This window comes from Arvicola amphibius, chromosome 3 (assembly GCF_903992535.2).
Source record: "Arvicola amphibius chromosome 3, mArvAmp1.2, whole genome shotgun sequence".
Classification (NCBI taxonomy): Eukaryota; Metazoa; Chordata; class Mammalia; order Rodentia; family Cricetidae; genus Arvicola; species Arvicola amphibius.
The window spans coordinates 176,073,531-176,093,016 of NC_052049.1; the positions used below are offsets into that span (position 1 = coordinate 176,073,531).

The 19,486-nt window shown below is 50.3% G+C and overlaps 1 protein-coding gene across 8 annotated transcripts in view; it reads left to right on the forward strand.

Moving 5' to 3' along the window:
* LOC119808942 (SREBF chaperone) overlaps positions 1-19,326 on the forward strand; it is a 64,780-nt gene extending 45,454 nt beyond the window's left edge. For 6 of the 8 annotated variants that reach the window (XM_038321518.2, XM_038321520.2, XM_038321519.2 and 3 more), the window contains 20 exons: positions 7,187-7,344; positions 7,939-8,159; positions 8,334-8,439; positions 8,945-9,117; positions 9,455-9,581; positions 11,140-11,252; positions 12,466-12,560; positions 12,988-13,086; positions 13,231-13,449; positions 14,088-14,464; positions 14,846-15,034; positions 15,120-15,321; positions 15,393-15,508; positions 15,588-16,101; positions 16,190-16,275; positions 17,933-18,015; positions 18,109-18,275; positions 18,440-18,520; positions 18,637-18,843; positions 18,921-19,326. In XM_038321518.2, the coding sequence (XP_038177446.1) occupies positions 7,187-7,344; positions 7,939-8,159; positions 8,334-8,439; positions 8,945-9,117; positions 9,455-9,581; positions 11,140-11,252; positions 12,466-12,560; positions 12,988-13,086; positions 13,231-13,449; positions 14,088-14,464; positions 14,846-15,034; positions 15,120-15,321; positions 15,393-15,508; positions 15,588-16,101; positions 16,190-16,275; positions 17,933-18,015; positions 18,109-18,275; positions 18,440-18,520; positions 18,637-18,843; positions 18,921-19,166 (3,579 nt within the window). In that variant the 3' untranslated portion in view covers positions 19,167-19,326. Of the gene's footprint in view, positions 1-7,186; positions 7,345-7,938; positions 8,160-8,333; positions 8,440-8,944; positions 9,118-9,454; positions 9,582-11,139; positions 11,253-12,465; positions 12,561-12,987; positions 13,087-13,230; positions 13,450-14,087; positions 14,465-14,845; positions 15,035-15,119; positions 15,322-15,392; positions 15,509-15,587; positions 16,102-16,189; positions 16,276-17,932; positions 18,016-18,108; positions 18,276-18,382; positions 18,521-18,636; positions 18,844-18,920 lie in introns of those variants that run through there. The other 2 variants (XM_042054642.1, XM_042054643.1) reach the window with 2 other exon arrangements.
* Positions 19,327-19,486: the final 160 nt, after the last annotated feature.

Genomic DNA, 19,486 nt, shown 5'->3' on the forward strand with positions numbered 1-19,486 from the left:
TTCTTAAGTGTCTAGAGACTTCCTTCCACAGAGCACAGGCAGGGAAGAATATGTGCAGTAGAGAACTTGGCAGGCAAGTCCTCAAGAAAGTGATGGAGGTTGAAGAGAACTGGTTACCTCTGGAGTCTTCCTCCCAGATGTATAGCTCTAGTCTACTGAGTAAAAAAAAAAGAAAATCAAGTGATCCTAGTTGAGGGACTCCCTATGAAATACTTGATCAGCACTCCACAAAGTTTTCAAGGCCACCACAAACAAGAAAAGTCTGAGAAACAGTCACAAGCTAAGAGAAGCCCTTGGTGGCCTGGCATGGTCCATGTTTTCAGATGTTTCAGTCCAAGTTTATGTGACTATTGCTTTGGGTTTGAGATGAGGAAGGACATCAAGGTGGAAGCGGAGTGGTGGAGGAGCTTGTTCATGTCATGACAGGAAGCAGAGGAAGGGGCAGAGAGAGAGAGAGGGAGGGAGGGAGGGAAGGAAGAAGGGAGGGAGGGGGAGGAGAGAGAGGGAGAGAGAGAGAGAGAGAGAGAGAGAGAGAGAGAGAGAGAGACCCCCAGAAGAAGGTGTCAGATTTCCCAGAGCGCTTGTGAGCTTCCCAGCATGGGAACTGAACTCTAGTTTTCTAAAAGAGCAGCAAGTGCTCATAACCACTAAGCCGTTGCTCCAGCCCCTACATAGAGTCTAATCTTCCTCACCAGGTCCTTGATCTGAGTTCAGCCCACTCTGTATTAGACTTTGAGTGACCTATGACTTTGTAGGATTGGCAAGGGGCAGTTCCCTCTGGGTAGAGGGTTTTGGTTACAGAGAAAGAAAAACAAAGCCGAAACAGTAGAGACTTTCATTTCCCAGTGCATAGCCTTAGGCAAATGACTTCTGTGCCTTCGTTCCCATGTTCATAAAGCAAGGGTGATAATTATACCTGTGTTGCACATTGTCATAAGGAATAAATGAGAGAAAGCAAACTTAGTGCAATGCCTGGCCCACCATTAACATTCAGAAAATGTTTGTGGCTGTCACAATAGATCAGGTCTGACTAGTGTGAGCAGAGAGGAGAAAAGGAAAATTTGTATGCTTGGATTGCTTGTAAGGTAAACTAGGTGTATATGCCTTAGGCCCACCCTCAGCTTAGTGGTTCTTTCTTCAGGAAGCCTGTCCAAACTGTCTTGTACACGTGGATCCTGCTCTTCTCTGTGCTTACCCTGCCATGCTTTGGAAGTTGCCTTCAGTGAGATTTACATAAATGCCAATGTTTTACATATCATAGATGCTTAAGAAAGGGTTTCATGGGGGCAGTAATGGCCCACGTCTTTAATCCAGGCACTCAGGAGGAGACAGATGGATCTCTGTGAGTTCAAGGCCAGCCTGGTCTACAAGAGCTGGTTCCAGGACAGGCTCCAAAGCTTCAGAGAAACCCTGTCTCAAAACAACAAAACAAAACAAAAGGAATGATATGGGCTAGAGAGATGGCTCAGCAATTAAGATCACTTATTACTTTTATGGAAGGCCCAGGTTTGAATCCTAGAACTCCAGTTCCAGGGGATCAGGTGCCCTCTTCTGACCTCCAGGGGCATTAGGCACATATGTGGTGCACACACCTACATGCAGACAAAACATTCATATACTTAAACACTGTTTGCTTTTTTAAAAGAATGACATTGAAAATGGTGGTAAAGAAATCAGCCTTAATGAACTTGTAGGGGCTAGTAGGCTGAGTTGATACTGCCTGGGATGCCAAATCCAGTTTTCATAATTCCAGGGAATAATGTTTTCATTCTGGTGCTCTACTAGATTTGACTCACATCTGTTATTTTGATTGGCATACAGAGGGACCTGATTCGGACGGGGTGGTTTATTCCTGTTTCCCTAAACAGTAAGACCTGGAGTCTTGGAGAGCCCATGGACCCTCGTCCTTAGCACACAGCCAGGGGTGGTGGTGCTAGAATTTGAATCTAGGTAGTTCTATTTACTTATGAAGGAAAAACTAAGTTTAAAATAGAAAATGGGTTTTAAAAGAAGTAGAAACCTGAGGACTCCAGCATTTGAATGCCTACCCTACATCGAGCAGCTTTCTTGGTGCTCTGAGCTTTACTGCGTAAGGAAATGGGAATGCTTTTGCCCCAGTCCTCAGCAGGCCTTGTACAGACCAATCTAGCAGGTTCCCAGAGGTGTACAGCCTTGTTCCATGCTGGGCTTCCAAGGCTGGCACTGTAGAGATTGTGGTGTCTGCCTAAGCCTGGGCATAGAGAAGATCTAGGCAGAGACCTCCTGCTATAAACAATGGTGGCCAGAGATGCCATTGGTTCCCAGGACCCCAACTCTTGTCCCATACTGCTGTGGGCTTTTTCTCCCATGTCAAGATTGCATGCCATTATCTGAGCAGGTTGGCTGTAGAGGAAGAAATAAACTTGGGGGTTTAATCTGGATCTGCTCCCTATCGGCTGTGTGACCTTACACTTTCCCTCAGCTGTTCTGGCCTTGGTTCTCTTATCTAGGTATCTTTCACAACACAGCTGTCCAGCCATCAGCCCAGGGTCAGGCACCTCAGAATTCAGCTCTGCAATCTGCTTCCACACTCACTCACATGGCTGACTGGCTGCACGTTTCCTGCAGGCCTCTTAGTTGCTTTCTGAGTGTTGGCCAAATGCCCTTTCTAGAATGGCTAACGTGATGTCTTGCTTCAGTGTTCAATAACCTAAATTCAAGATGCATCACTTTGCCTGTATTCCCTCTGAAGTAAATCAGTAGATCTAGCATTCTCTTAAGTGGGCAGGAGCACAAGGTCATGAGCTCCAGAAGGTGTGGCTTATTGGGGTGCCAGGCCATGTTAGAGGCTATCTACCCCTATTGGGGTCTCTATTTGTTCCATGAACACTTTTGCATCCACTGTCACACATGTAGGGTACTATTCTTCATCTGCTTCCTACCTGTTCTCACTTGAACATCAGGTAGGGTTGTTAAGAGAACCTGTTTCCACTGAATAGGCTCACTGTACAGTAGATGGGCCACACCTCATCTTCAGTAACATGTTACTGCCTGCCTTCTCACCAGCATTGCCTCTTCTTGCTTGGATGACCTCTGGTCTGAGAACACCTGTCCTTAGAGCAGCACTTACTTAGTGTCTGTAGCAGGAGAGTGGAGTCTCTCAGCTCTACCTGCTCAGGATCTGTGAGGTCCCTTGCTCAATATGCCCTTTGCTGGCTGCCTCCCCTCCCTGTTTCCTGTATCTTCCAGATGAACTGGTGTCTGCTTCTGGATGCTTCCAAACCAGTCTAGGGATTGTAGACAGCTATCACTGTGACAGAATATTGATGTCCAGATAGGGAACTTGAGGTCACGTTAGATGATATAGTTAATGACTGAGCCAAGATCTTGTAAAAACTAGAAGAACGTGGAGCACCTTCTTAGAAGGTTCAGATAGAAGTTAGTGGATATGAGTCAAGAACCAGCCAGCTGAGGGGACCCAGGTAAGCTGAAGAATGAGTCTGTGCAGGAGGCCTGTCAACATGGTTTGTCTGCAAAGGCTTCCAGTCAGTGAATGAAAGCACAGGAGCTGTGGGTGACCCAGAATTGGGATGTTAAAGGAGACAATTGTCTAGGGCAAATAGGATAACAACACATTCCTAAAGAAATATGGTGGAAGGGGGAACACAGTGCTGCACCCTTGTAATACCTGTACTCAGGAGTCTAAGGCAGGAGAATTACAAATCCGAGGCCAGCCAAAGCTACATAGTAAGACCCTCTCTCACAAAACAGATAAATTGAACTACATAAAAAGCTATACTACTACCTTCCCATGAAAAGAATGATGGTGTTAGAACAATATACTTCACCTCAATCCAAAATGGCAATCCTACCTTCAGGAATCTTCAGAAAGAGACTATGTCTGAGAGCTGTCTTCTCCTGTCTTTTTTTGGGGGGGAGGGTGGTGGGAAAGGACAGGTTCTAGGCAGGGTTTCTCTGTGTGACAGCCATAACTGTCCTACCACTAGCTCTTGTAGACCAGGCTGGCCTCGAACTCACAGAGATCTGCCTGCCTCTGCCTCCCAAGTGCTGGGATTAAAGGTGTGCGCCACCACCATCCAGCATTCTTCCCATTTTATCTAGTGCTGGGATTGAAGGTGTGCACCACTACTGCCTGGTTTCTATGGCATACTAGTGTGGCTACTGGGGTTAAAGGTCTGGTCTGTAAGGCTGACCAGAGTGGCTGTTTCACTCTCTGATCTTCAGGCAAGCTTTATTTATTAAAATACAAACAAAATATCATTATATTGGTGCCATGAGGGTGCTGTGCCCTTCACAAGTTTGAGGATGATCTCAGAATAAGTCTCCTTAGAGCTCTTGGTCCCTGGGAAGAGGCTTCCTTCTCTCAGGCAAGTGTGTTGAGTCAGTGAAGTGCTTTCATGTCAGAGCCTGTGGCAGCCAGTTCCAACCAGGTGCTTGGTGGCAGCTTCAAGGAAGCTCTGTGGGTCAGAGTCCTCCCTAAACTAGCATCATAAATGGCTTTACAGCCAGCTCAGTAGCACATATGTGTAATTGTAACACTTGGAAAACAGAGGCAGGAGGATTGCTACAAGTTCTAGGCCAGCTAGGACTAAGTCTCAGACCCTGCCTCAACCAGAAGTAAACTGAGCTTCATGAACTTTGCTCCTACATTGTTCCTTTGAGCCCAGGAGATGGCTCAGTGGCCTTCCCTCTGTCCACTTGTCTGCCTGTGCAGTCCCTGAATAAGGCAGGCTTTGGCTTTAAAACAGCTCCTTCTAACCTGCCCATCTCTCTCTGCCTCTGCCTCTGCCTCTGCCTCTGCCTCTGCCTTTGCCTCTAGTTACCATTGAACCTCCAGGAAAGTCTCTTCAGAACCTTGCTTTCATCCCCTGCATCTCAGGGACATTTGGCCTTTTCTCTGTCATTAATTTAAAGTTCAGAAGGTTCAACCAGCTTTCCAGGTTGGCCTTTCACTTGTCCTGACTGCCTTCCAGGATTCTTTTGTGCTGTCCAGGCATTCCTTTTCTCAGTGTCCCTTATTCCTCAGACACGCTCCCTGCCCCTCTCCTGCCCACCTTCCCATTCTCATAGCTGCTCAGCTGTGCTGACACAGTGCACACTTTAGGAATGTTCCATGCCACTTCTGTCACCAGGAATTGCACATGTGATTGCTCTCTCATCTGCAGTTTGGGGCTTGGTCCCAGTGATGTCAGCATCAGGCTGCAAGCACTCATTGTCATTCTGCCAGGAGTTTATGGAACTGCTAGCCAGCATGCTCTGGGAGTGAGACAGGCCTGCACTAGGAGCCATGCGCCAGGTTCCAATGAGAAAAGTACATTTAGTGAGAGTCGAGTCTGAGACACTGTGCTACCCTGTTTCGTTAAGAGACTGCCTGAGTAATCCTTAGACTGTCGTAGGGTCAGAATAATACTCCCTGCTGTTTAGTGCTAGTATTTCTGTTAAAACCCCATCTCTGCAGATGGGCAGATGTGTGTGTACTTACACACATTTCTCGTGTGAATGAGGTAAGCACACATCTGGGTGCTGCAGGGTGGGTGTTATTTTCTTTCACAGTGAGGAGCCTGGAACTCAGGGAGGTCAGAAGTGCTTCTAACACCATAGAATTGGAGAGCTGGGATTGAAAACTTGTGTTTGTTTGCTGTTTTTAAGACAGTTTGCTCGGGGACCTTGGGGGAGGGTTGAAGAGGGGAGGGTAGAGGCAGGGAGGGGAGCAGAGAAAAATGTAGAGCTCAATAAATTCACACACACAAAAAAAGTTTGTTAAGTAGTCTGGCAAAGAACTTGCTGTGTAAACCAGGCTAATCCTCAAACTTGGGGCAATCCTGTCTCTGCCTTTCAGTGTTAGATTGTGTCAGGCATCACCATACCCAGCTAGAAACTTGGTCTTGCTTTTTGTTTTGTTTTGTTTTTCAAGACAAGGTTTCACTGTGTGACCCTGGCTGTGCTGGAACTTGTTCTGTAGACTAGACTGGCCTGGAACTCAGATCTTCCTGCCTCTGCCTCCTGAATGCTGGGATTAAAGACATGCACCATCGCTCAGCTAGGCCTTGATCTTTTATTTATTTTATTTTATTTTATTTTATTTTTTTGGATTTTCAAGACAGGGCTTCTCTGTAGGTTTGGAACCTGTCCTAGATCTAGCTCTTATAGACCAGTCTGGCCTCGAACTCACAGAGATCTGCCTCCCTCTGCCTCCCAAGTGCTGGGATTAAAGGCATGTGACACCACCGCCAGGCTACTTTTTATTTTTTCATGTTTTTATTGAGCTATATATTTTTCTCCACTCTCCTCCTTTCCCCCCTCCCTTTCTGCCCTCTCCCATGGTCCCCATGCTCCCAATTTACTCAGATCTTGTCTTTTTCTACTCATGTAGATTAGATCCATGTATGTCTCTCTTAGGGTCCTTTTTTTTTTTTTTTTTTTTTAAAGATTTATTTATTTATTATGTATACAACATTCTGCCTCGGTGTATGCCTGCACGCCAGAGGAGGGCGCCAGATCTCAGTACAGATGGTTGTGAGCCACCATATGGTTGCTGGGAATTGAACTCAGGACCTCTGGAAGAGCAGCCAGTGCTCTTAACCTCTGAGCCATCTCTCCAGCCCTCTTAGGGTCCTTTTTGTTGTCTAGGTTCTCTGGGATTGTGAATTGTAGGCTGGTTTTTCTTTGCTTTATGTCTAAAAGCCACTTATGAGTGAATACATACTATATTTGGCTTTCTGGGTCTGGGTTACCTCACTCAATATGATGTTTTCTAGATCCATCCATTTGCCTGCAATAGGGCTTGATCTTTTAAGTACACTACAGAACAGGCACTGTGGAGCAGCACCTGTGTATGAGAGAGAGATTGCTGCATGCCTCTGGGAGCTTGTAGTCTGGTGCAGCCAACATCTGTTCTCTATAAAGGGCTAGACAGTAAATGATTTAGGCTTGGTAGTGTGGTAGTCCAGATAGCTCTGTTATAATAGGGTGGAGATAGCCGAGGACCATTGGGGTGTTTGGGGCATAGCTGTTGTTATTCCAGCATGTAACAGAAAATGAACCTGGGCTTTGCTTTGGCTTGTGGGGGCCACCATATTTTCCTGATACCTAGTCCATTAGTATGCTTCCCATTAGCTCATGCTCAGTGAATTCCTATTGAGCATGGTTCCGTGCTTATTTTCTGTCCTGTCTATTTCTTCTACAGTATGTGGGTGCCCCAGTGGCATACATCCAACAGATATTTGTGAAGTCATCGGTGTCTCCCTGGCACAAAAATCTTCTGGCTGTAGATGTGTTCCGATCACCACTGTCCCGGGCATTCCAACTGGTGGAGGAAATCCGGAACCACGTGCTGAGAGACAGGTATTCCTCCCAGGGACTCTAAACTTCTGAGTACCAAAGGGAGGTATATGCCTCAATCTTAACTACTGCAAGCCAGTCAGCTTTGCAGTGCTCAGGGTCCTTGTGGGCGCTTTGTGGCTGTATCCTCACAACTCACAAAATAAACATGAATGGACCTAATTGTAGGGAGGTAACAGAACCAGCTTACCCATGGCTCCTGCTTTTGGGCTCTGCTAAGATTAGCAAGTCCTACCTGGGGGTCTGGAACATGTCACCATCAGGTTTTAGTTAACTAATGGCTTTGATAAGAATCTTGGTGAACTAAAACCCCACTGAAATTGGCAGAGGTGTGTAGTGGCGAGTTTGCTTGCTCTTCCGCTAACTTGCCACTCCGGAAGGAGACAGACTCCAGGACGCCAGGGCCCTTGAGGGCGGGACAGACAGATGGTCTGGTTGAGCACTTGGAAGCCTTTCCCAGTACCCTAGGCGTCAGGCTCTTCTGTGATCCAGGGGAACAGGGCATAGGAGCCTGACGGCAGATGGTGCCCCGTAAGTGCAGTGGGTTGGCCCCGTGCTGGCAGAAACAGCAGAGGCTTCCTTTCATCTTCTGTACAGCTCAGGGACCAAGAGCCTGGAGGAAGTTTGCCTTCAAGTGACAGACTTGCTGCCAGGCCTCAGGAAACTCCGGAACCTACTTCCCGAACATGGCTGCCTGCTGTTGTCCCCTGGGAACTTCTGGCAGAATGACTGGGAACGATTCCATGCTGACCCTGACATCATTGGGACCATTCATCAGCATGAGCCCAAAACTCTGCAGACATCAGCGACACTCAAAGGTACCCTCAGCGCTCAGGATCAGGAGAGCCTGTGTGGGGTCGTTGTGTGTCCTTCAACAGGTGCTCCAGTATATTAGGGGCCACCCCGGCTTCTAAGAGTGATGTAGGGAAGGGGCCCTACCCATCCCCAGGACTGTCATTCCTATGTAAGCACTTGCTGGTTTCTGCCCACAGACTTGCTGTTTGGTGTTCCTGGGAAGTACAGTGGGGTGAGCCTCTACACAAGGAAGAGGATGGTCTCATACACCATCACCCTGGTCTTCCAGCGCTACCATGCCAAGTAAGGTGCTCAGGCTCCGGCGTTCTGTGGGACTTAGCTTGAGTGGTTGCTTCTCTGACCTATTAACATGGCTCCAAGTCTCCTATAGAAATGCCTATGTTCTTTATATCAAAGAACTCTATCTGATCATTTGAATGAGGATGGCCCTCAGGCCTGACTAAGAACAAGGAAACTGAGGCAGCTCTGACAATTTCTGTGGCCTGATGTTTTCCCTGGTTTCTTCCTAAGTCCTGGGCAGGTGCCTCACTCAGCTGACTGATGAGCTCTGTGCAGCTGTGTCTTGTCTGAGCTATCACACAGTTCTCCACGATTGGCAAGGGGACTTGAGATGCCTCTCACACGCTCTTCTGAAGTTGTGAGATAGGTCAGGAAAGGAGATTTGCCAGTTTTACCACCCTTTCAGTGTCTGAAGACTAGAGAGATGCTGAGAGAGCGCAGAGTAGCTCCCTTTCACAAACGGGAAGAGGAGACCTGCTGGGCCCCTCTAGGGACTTTTTGTCTACAGGTTTCTGAGCAGCCTACGCACCCGACTCATGCTACTGCACCCCAGCCCCAACTGCAGCCTGCGAGCAGAGAACCTGGTCCATGTGCACTTCAAAGAGGAGATTGGCATTGCAGAGCTCATCCCCCTCGTGACCACCTATATTATCCTGTTTGCCTACATCTACTTCTCTACACGTAGGTCTCCAAATGAGCTTTTCCATGACACACACTTCCCTGCGGTTAGAGATGGCTTGGAGCCAATATGTAAAACATACCTGGTGATCACTAAAACCAGGACTTCATTCCCCCAGTAGATTCTCAGGGGTTTCTGAGGGAAAGACACTTTGTGAGTCAGAACTCCCGAAAGGTATGCTATGTTCATGAGACCAGAAGTGTCCGTACTTGTCCTTTTCTTCTGGTTACAGGAGCCTTCTCTTCCCTGCTTGTCAGCATATTCTCCTCAGGAGCTCAGTTAAGGAGGGTTCCAGGGGCTGGGGAGGTACTGCCCTGATGCACCCTCTCTGCTCTGTAGGCAAGATCGACATGGTCAAGTCCAAGTGGGGCCTCGCCCTGGCAGCTGTGGTTACGGTGCTTAGCTCCCTGCTCATGTCTGTGGGGCTCTGCACTCTCTTCGGCCTGACGCCCACACTCAATGGCGGGTAGGTCTTACAGAGCTGGAGTGAGCCATCAGCCCCTTGCACATCTGGGCCTGATGATGACCACTGGTGACCATCGGACTGGGTGTTTGTTGTTACTCCATGTCTTTACCTTATTATTCTTGACATTGAAGAGGTACACATTCTTCCTCTTTAAGCATGTGTGTATACATATATGGCATATGTATGTATACACAAAACATGTAGTTACATGTATGTCTATGTGTGTACTATATATACATATGCATTGTGTGTTTTATGTATAGAATATTTGTGTTTGTATATATATGGTATCTGTATATATAGATGTTGATCTTTAGATTCTAAACATCCATATGCACATTTCTGTTATTTATTTATTTTGGTTTTGCTGGGTTTTGGGACAGGGTTTGTGGGTAACAGCCCTAGAATCTACATTATAGAAGGAGAGAATATGTGTGCATTCATGTCTATATACATACATGCATAAATGAATATAACAAAAGATTTTCCTTTTAAAGATTTAAATGTGCAGGGCTGGAGAGATGGCTCAGTGGTTAAGAGCATTGCCTGCTCTTCCAAAGGTCCTGAGTTCAATTCCCAGCAACCACATGGTGGCTCACAACCATCTGTAATGAGGTCTGGTGCCCTCTTCTGGCATGCAGGCATACATGCAGAAAGAATATTGTATACTAAATAAATAAAAATAAATAAATAAAAAGATTTAAATGTGCAGTCAGAGTAAGCGTGGAGTCTGTGCTGTCAGTATATGGGGTATTGTCTGCCTCCTTCTTCACTGAAGTACTTTCCCCATTACTCTGAAAACCTTAGTCCAAGCCCTTCCCTGCATTTGTCCTTGGTCTGTGTGTCTAGCCCTGCCTGCCACAACAGATTGACTGACCTGCCCTGACCTTGGCTTCTCACATCGGAGGGGAAAACCACTCTTTCCCTAGTGTTAGATATGAGACCCAAGGCCTAGGACAGGGGTCAGCAGCTGTACAGAAAAGTTGCTTTGTGTCGCTCTTGTTTGGTTCTGTGTCCTGGACTGCCTGCTTCCTTTTCTGAGCCACTTTCAGAACTTCTCCCAATGGGTGAGAGGTTCAGCCAGCATCAGGATGCCCTGTGGGAGCAATTGCTCTTCTCCAGATACAGCGTGTCAGCAAAGGTTAGGGATTTAGGTCATCCCTTTTGTTTAGGTCAATATCTTGGGCTGGAGTAACCAGTGTAGGGTCCTAGAAATGGTTGTTCCATCAACCATTGGAGTCTAGTGTGGGAAGGATTAAGAAAGCTGTGGCCTAGCTGTGGGGGCAACGATGTTCTCAAGGGGGCCTCTTCCAGTCCCCTTTCTCCAATGGGTAGAAGAGACAGGCATGGTAGCTAGCCCCTTGGCAAAGCTTTGGAGCCTGCCTCAGAGCTGAAAAGCTGGTTGATAAGCCTCCTGGATGGAGGTGCATTAGAGGGGTTTCTGCCCTATACTGCAGGAGCCACTTGCAGCCTCTCCTGTAGGCTGGAAGCCCCACAGCCTCCCAGGGCTCAAGCCTGGTAAGAACCAACACCTTCCTGTCTCTTCCTCTGTCCCCAGTGAGATTTTCCCGTACCTGGTGGTGGTTATTGGCTTAGAGAATGTGTTGGTGCTCACCAAGTCAGTGGTATCAACCCCAGTGGACCTCGAGGTGAAGCTTCGGATTGCACAAGGTAACACTGGGGTGATGGGCTGTTCTTTTATCTTTATGCCCAAGGGGATAAGAAGCCCTCAAAACTCCTTTTATGGCTGTGGTGATGGCTCAGACAGTAAAGTGCTTGCTGCACAAGTGTAAGGGCCCAAGTTCAGTCCCCAGACTGAACAAAGTGGACAAAGTCGGACAAAGTGTACACAACTGTAATCCCAACTCTGGAAAGACAGAGACAGGGGGATCCTTAAAGCTTGCTGGCCAGCCAGCTTAACCTGTTCAACCTTGGGCCAATGAGAGACTGTGTCTCAAAATACAAACTAGATGGCTCCTGGTGTGACCTCTGACCTCTATATATGCTTGCATACACTTGCACCCACACAGCCTTAACAACAACAACAACAACAAAAAAGTACAATGTAATTGGCCAGCCTGTTAGTTTGTGTCCCAAGGAACCATCTAGTCCTTAGAGTGTACTTGGTTATGTCCCATGTGTCAGAGAGAGAGCTAGCCAGCCAATAGTAGCCCTGCACCTACCCCTTAGAGAAGTCTCACTGTAGCCTTGGCTGGCCTGGAACTTGCTGTGTATTCCAGACTGGCCCCAGACTCATAAAGGTTCTCCTGCCCCTGCCTCCTGTGTGTGCCACCATACCCTGCTAAGAGGGGATTGATCTCTTGAGGCACTTATCCTGAGCCCACTTCTGTGAGGAACAGCCAGAAACTGGCTGTGCGCTCATTTTACCAGCCTCTGATGAACTTGTGTGCCCTGCTACATACTGTGCTGGCTGTGGGGTTGTTAAAGATGAGGCAGAGTCTCTGGTAAGCTCATACACACTGTAAATACAGAGACTTGATCATAAAGCAGTTATGTAGCATGGGGACAGCATGAGGAAGTCCCAGTTCATTCCTCTATTGCTCTGGCGTGTGCAGTGCACAGGACAGCAGGTCAGCAGTGGATGTGGTTACAGTGGATGGTACCAGGCTTTCTTCCTGGGTTTTCTAACCTCATCATCCTGCTTCCCCTTTGCTCTGATGGCCAGAGCATTCTGCTGTACCCACCCTTCCTTTGCAGCAACTGTGTCATGGTGGTGACTCCTAGAGTCTGGCCATGAGTGGAATGGCTGCACAGAGGCTGGGCCCTCTTCATGCTTCTGTCCTTCTGAGGACTACAAGGTCAGCTGTGGCCATGTAAAACAGGTAGGTTCTCACCGACCTATGCTCTGGCTCCCCCCCTGCAGGCTTAAGCAGTGAGAGCTGGTCCATCATGAAGAACATGGCAACTGAACTAGGCATCATCCTCATTGGCTACTTCACCCTTGTGCCCGCCATCCAAGTAAGAGCCCAAGGCTTTACCTCTTGGCAGCCAACGTGTACGTGTGTGTGTGTGTGTGTGTGTGTGTGTGTGTGTGTGTGTGTGTGTGTGTGTGTGAAAAGCACATGAGCAGGTCAGAACTTGTGTGTGGAGAAGGGCTCTCAGGGAGCATGTTAGTGGGCTTAAAGTTTTCTGGGTTGGATTGGGCACTTAGGCCTTTCTCAAGGGACTGGAATTTTCTGGAAAAGCACCCTTTCAGTCCACTCTGGAGAAAGGGGTGCAGGCTCTTTGCTGCCCCCTAGTGAGCTGCTTGCCTGACCTTCCTAGTCTCTGGACCCTTAGCTGAAGAATTTTTCCTTTGTCTTTGCTGTGCCGTGCTGATTCTGAGAGGTCTGCTGTCCAGGCTTGCAGCCATGCAGCCACAATGCCTCTGGTGTGCTCGTTCCAGGAGTTCTGCCTCTTCGCTGTTGTGGGCCTGGTGTCTGACTTCTTCCTCCAGATGCTGTTTTTCACCACTGTCCTGTCCATCGACATTCGGCGGATGGAGGTAAGAGCCACAGGGCCTGCCCTACCCACTCTCTTGGCTGGTGCTTGACAGCTTCTGAGTGAGGGCGTGGCCCCAGGCAGAGGCAGCACTCCCATTCAGGCAGCCTCTGAACAACTTGGGGCCTGATCTCTGTGCCCTCGACAGCTAGCGGACCTGAACAAGCGCCTGCCCCCTGAATCCTGCCTGCCCTCAGCCAAGCCTGTGGGAAGGCCAGCACGCTATGAGAGACAGCTAGCTGTACGGCCGACCACACCACACACCATCACTCTGCAACCGTCTTCCTTCCGAAACCTGCGGCTCCCCAAAAGACTGCGTGTCATCTATTTCCTGGCCCGTACCCGCCTGGCACAGCGCCTCATCATGGTACCCATCACCCCTGTTCTGCCTTGCAGAGGACAGCATTCAGATCCCAGGGGTGGTCCTTCAAAGCCTTGTTTCCTGAGCTATTTGATACGCCTTTCCTACTTGACCAATAATTCCTGGTCTGTCTGTTGGGGAAGTACCTCCAGGGTCTAAAGGGACCCAGGACAGGGATTGTCTAGGGTGAAGCCACTTTGCATGGTCAATGTTTTCCTGGGTCATAGTTAATCAGCCTTCGTGTAGCATGCAAACAGCAGAGACTAGTGGGATGTGCTGGCTGCGGGGATGAGAGCATCTCTCTCAGGCAGCTGAAGGGAGAGGCTGGCAACACTGTTGCCCTCCGGCAGGTTATCAGGCGGTCGGGCAGCTGGTCCCTCTGACCATGCTGACCTGGGAATGGTGGGCAATTTCTGTCGAACTAAAGCAGTTACAGTGATTTCTAGCCAAGGGAGCTAGGCCTCTAGTGGTGATTGCCAGCAGGTGATAGTGAGAGGACTTGGAGACATAAAAGAAAGTATAGATTGGGAGTCATGTTCTGCCTGCACATCCAAGTCTTTCCAGTGTAAGAGCCAAGATGGCTTGGGGCCTGGGGCTGTCCAGTGCCTACAAGGCCCTACTGAGCACCTGACACCCCACTACAGGCTGGTACCGTTGTTTGGATTGGCATCCTGGTGTACACAGACCCAGCAGGGCTGCGCACCTACCTCGCTGCCCAGGTGACAGAACAGAGCCCACTGGGTGAGGGTTCCCTGGGCCCCATGCCTGTGCCTAGTGGAGTGCTGCCTGCCAGCCACCCGGACCCTGCCTTCTCCATCTTCCCACCTGACGCTCCTAAACTACCAGAGAACCAGACAGTGCCAGGTGAGCTGCCTGAGCATGCCGTTCCAGCAGAGGGTGTCCATGACAACCGAGCCCCAGAGGTAACTTGGGGGCCTGAGGATGAGGAGCTGTGGAGGAAATTGTCCTTCCGCCACTGGCCCACACTCTTCAACTACTACAACATCACACTGGCCAAAAGGTAAGCTGAGCTATGCCAACTGTCAGCCTTTCTCCCAGTATCCGCTCACCGTCCCCAGAGCATCTCCTCCACTCGGTGAGAGAAAACTAGTCTGATTCTGCATTGAATTTGAAATAGTCATAACAATTCTGGGGCAGCAATACAGGAACTGGTGGCGCTGCCAGTAGACACACCTGGAAGAGTGACCCTGAGTCCCTGTTCTCAGGAGTTAAAGATTGTTTGCCCCTCTTCCCTGGGCAGAATGAGATCCATGGATGGTTGCTAGGGTGCCACTGTCTGAAAATCGCAATATTGGGGTGCCAGAGCTGGTTTGGGGAGGGGCTGCAGGCAGTGAGAAGACTGTTGGGAGGGCCTCAGCAGGGCACCACTGTCTACTCACAGGTACATCAGCCTGCTCCCTGTCATACCTGTCACCCTGCGCCTGAATCCACGGGAGGCCCTGGAGGGGCGGCACCCTCAGGATGGTCGCAGTGCCTGGGCCCCACCCGAACCTTTGCCTGCTGGCCTTTGGGAGGCCGGACCTAAGGGACCAGGTGGAACACAAGCCCATGGTGACGTTACCTTATACAAGTAAGGCCCCGGTGAGGCAAGAAGTGGGTCAGGGTGAAGCCAGTATTGGGGTGCACCCTGTTCACACTTTTGCTGTTCCGCGCAGGGTGGCCGCACTTGGCCTGGCAGCGGGCATCGTCCTCGTGCTGCTGTTGCTCTGCCTCTACCGGGTGCTCTGCCCACGGAACTACGGGCAGCCGGGTGGTGGTCCGGGCAGGCGGAGGCGTGGAGAGCTGCCCTGCGATGACTATGGCTACGCGCCGCCTGAGACGGAGATCGTGCCGCTGGTGCTGCGAGGGCACCTCATGGTGAGGGGTGGGGTCCGCGGGCAGCAGGCTGTCATGGCCTTGGCCTGTGCCAACACAGCACCCTCATGCAGGACATCGAGTGTCTGGCTAGCGATGGGATGCTGCTAGTGAGCTGCTGCCTGGCAGGCCAAGTCTGCGTGTGGGACGCACAGACCGGGGACTGCCTCACGCGCATCCCGCGCCCAGGGTAAGCACAGGTTGGCCCTGTCCCTTGCCTGCTCTTGAGGGAATCCTCAGCTCATTCTTGTGGCCCCTCAACCTGGCAGGCCACGCCGGGACAGCTGCGGAGGCGGAGCTTTTGAAGCTCAGGAGAACTGGGAAAGGTTGTCCGATGGCGGCAAAACTAACTCGGAGGAGCCTGGGGACAGCCCTCCGCTGCGACACCGTCCCCGAGGACCTCCACCGCCTTCCCTCTTCGGGGACCAGCCAGACCTCACTTGCTTAATCGACACCAACTTCTCGGTGCAGCTGCCCCCGGAGCCCACTCAGCCCGAGCCTCGGCACCGGGCAAGCTGTGGCCGCTCTAGGGACTCTGGCTATGACTTCAGCCGTCTGGTGCAGCGTGTGTACCAGGAGGAGGGCCTGGCTGCTGTGCGCATGTCGGCCCTGCGCCCACCCTCTCCGGGATCGCCGCTGCCCCAGGCTTCTCAAGAAGATGGGGTTGCACCCGAGAAGGGCTCCCCTCCTCTGGCCTGGGCCCCCAGCACAGCCGGCTCTATCTGGAGCTTGGAGCTACAAGGCAACCTCATCGTGGTTGGGCGGAGCAGCGGCCGGCTGGAGGTGGGGCCGGGGGGGGGTGGGGGGGCTGCTCACATCTAGTTGGGGGGTTCCCACGAGGAGTGCGTGCTCACAGCCTCTGTGCTCGCAGGTGTGGGACGCCATTGAAGGGGTACTCTGCTGCAGCAGCGAGGAGGTGGTCTCAGGCATCACAGCCCTTGTCTTCCTGGACAGGAGGTGAGAGTGCCCGGCTGCTTGCCTCAACCCGCCTGTCACGGTCTTGAGGCCTCTTTCCTTCATTTGCTGTGGGATTTGAGCTATTCACTCAGTCTCTAATACCTGTCCATCGAGAGTGGTTCAGGTGGTAACCACTTTAGAGATGCCAAGTGTTTACAGCAGGGCCAGGCACAAGGGAAGCTCCCCGAGTTTTCTTTCTGCCCTTCTAAGTCAGCATCTCTTACTGGATTGTGAATGCTGACCCCTCTGAGTATTTCACTCTTACTTTTACTTGCAGAAAATCTGCAGAATGGTTTTTGTATTTGAAATAAGGCCTCATTTGGGTACTCTTTTTTTTTTTTTAATTTTTTTTTAACATGTTCAGGGTGTTTTGTTTTGAAAGTTATTTTGCCTGCACATATGTGTCTGTGCACCACATGTATGTCTGGTGCCTAGAGTCCAGAAGAGGGTGCCAGGCCCTGGAACTGTAGTTAGATAGTTGTGAGCTGCCCCGTGGGTGCTGGGAATCAACCTGGGTTCTCCAGAAGAGCGGCGTCTCTCCAGCCCTCATTTAGGTACTTCTCAGCTGCGCAAACTCACTGTATAGCCCAAACCAACCATAAAGCAATCCTCACGCCTCAGCCTTTCAGGGGTTGGGATTATACGTGTGTACTGCTTCTGGGCTCAGATCATCTTTGTTGTCTGCATTTGCTAAATGCTTCCTCCCCTCCTCTCCATGCTGCCCCCCATACCATCCTGGACTTATGCATAGAACTCGGGGGGGGGGGGGGGAGGGTTCTAGTTCCTGAGCTTTGACCCTCAGCTGAGTTTACGAACTCAGTTCACCTGCCTGCTCCAGGAAGGTGGCTCTTCCAAGGGTTCCTGGCTGTTAGTGATTCCACTATCCGAGCTGGAGTGGAGGGTGGGAGTGGGGGGTTGGTGTCAGGAACTCCGGCTGTCTCCATTTTGACGGCTGCCACCACTGGGACTTGCACGGACATTTACTGCATTTTATTGGCAGCCTGGCTGACCTTATTCCTCGTGCTTGTTGGGAATCCTTCCTCACTGCTTGTTCTCTGAATTAGCTCTGGAAGAGCTCATGCCTGACCTTTAAAGTTCCTCTCTGCCCTTCCTGTGCATCATGGATCCCCAGATAACCCTATTTTGATGATCATGGGCAGAAGCTGTAATGTTCACTGCCTTCTGCTGGGACAAGATTTCAGAGCCTCACCTGATTTGATTGTAGGAGCCACTGGCACATATATGCCTGCCTGTGCCTGCAGGCTGTGTCTAAGAATTGTTGAGAGCAAAAGAAATCTTTCTGTAGTTAAAGGAAAGAAGCAGACTATATACTTAGGTCAAAGTTGATTTATGTCATGGATATTGCAGCCCCCTATGGGGCTCCATGACATGCTCACCCTGGCTCCTTTTCCCCTTCCTCAGAATTGACCCAGTTTTCCTGACCTTAAGCTCCAGGTTATGGGGGAACTCATAATTTGTTACATATGTAGTCCTGGAACTCCCTCTGTAGACCAGGCTGGCCGTTGAACTCAGATCCACCTGTCTCTGCTTCCCAAGTGCTGGGATTAAAGGTGTGCACTACCATCCGGCTCTAGCATCTTTTTTGTTGCACTTTGTGTATTCCTCGTGGCCTTAGTCTCTTGTCTTTCTCTTCTAGGATTGTAGCTGCTCGGCTTAATGGTTCCCTTGATTTCTTTTCCTTGGAGACCCACACATCCCTCAGCCCCCTTCAGTTCAGAGGTCAGTGGGCCTGGGGGCAGCAGCCATTGCACATGGTGGGGGAGTCTGCAAGATGCCTTTTCAGAACCTGTTCACTGAGCCTGTCCTCTGTAGGGACCCCAGGGCGAGGTGGTTCTCCTTCCTCATCTGTGTACAGCAGCAGCAACGCAGTGGCCTGTCATCTGACCCACACAGTGCCGTGTGCACACCAAAAACCCATCACAGCCCTCAGAGCTGCTGCCGGGCGCCTGGTGACAGGGAGCCAGGACCATACTCTAAGAGTGTGTATTGTTTATTTCTGGGTACTGGTGAGCTGGAAAGGGGTAGGGAGCAGAAGTGGGCGTTAAGCTGGAGGAGTCCTAGAAAAATGATGGAAGGCATTTTCTAGCTGAAACACGTAACTTGGAAGGTTCCAGAAACCAGAGCCTACTCATCCCTGTCCTAGGTCTTCCGACTGGAGGATTCGTGTTGCCTTTTTACCCTGCAGGGCCACTCGGGGGCAATCACAACTGTATACATTGACCAGGTGAGGCTGTCATCTGGTGGGGCTATTGGCCCTTAGAAGCAGTAATGGGATGGGGACACCTTTGTTGGCAAAGAAACTCTACCCATGATCTAGTTTCCTTGGGCTTCTTTCCCCAGACCATGGTTCTGGCCAGTGGAGGACAAGATGGAGCCATCTGCCTGTGGGATGTACTAACAGGTAGCAGGGTCAGCCATACATTTGCTCACCGTGGAGATGTCACTTCCCTGACCTGTACCACTTCCTGTGTCATTAGTAGTGGCTTGGATGACCTCATCAACATCTGGGACCGCAGCACGGGCATCAAGCTTTACTCCATTCAGCAGGTAAGCAGGCAGGGTACAGGGCTGTTGGTGTCTGGGGATGACCTCACACTGAAGATCTCCCCTGGCTTTGCCTCCAGGACCTGGGCTGTGGTGCAAGCTTAGGGGTCATCTCAGACAACCTTCTGGTGACTGGTGGCCAAGGCTGTGTCTCGTTTTGGGACCTAAACTACGGGGACCTGTTACAGACAGTCTACTTGGGCAAGAACAGTGAGGCCCAGCCTGCCCGGCAGATTCTGGTGCTGGATAATGCTGCCATTGTCTGCAACTTTGGCAGTGAGCTCAGCCTAGTGTACGTGCCCTCTGTGCTGGAGAAACTGGACTGAGGGCAGGCCGACTACACAACCCCCTTGTCCCCACCCAAAGTGGGGGTCACTGGGGGCAGAAACTTTGGACCTAGACTGGAGGCAAGAGCTAGGCATCTTCTTTGCAGCTGACTCTGAAGTATTGTCTCCGGATTGTAATATTAAACTTTTTTAAAAACTACATTTACCAGGGGCCTGAGCTGCTTGTGTCTGTCAATCCACTGTACCCCTAGACCCTTAGCCTTCTCACAGATGTTCAAGAAATAGGATTTCTGGGCGGTAGCGCACACCTTTAATCCTAGCACTCGGGAAGCAGATCTTTGAGTTCCAAGATAGTCAAG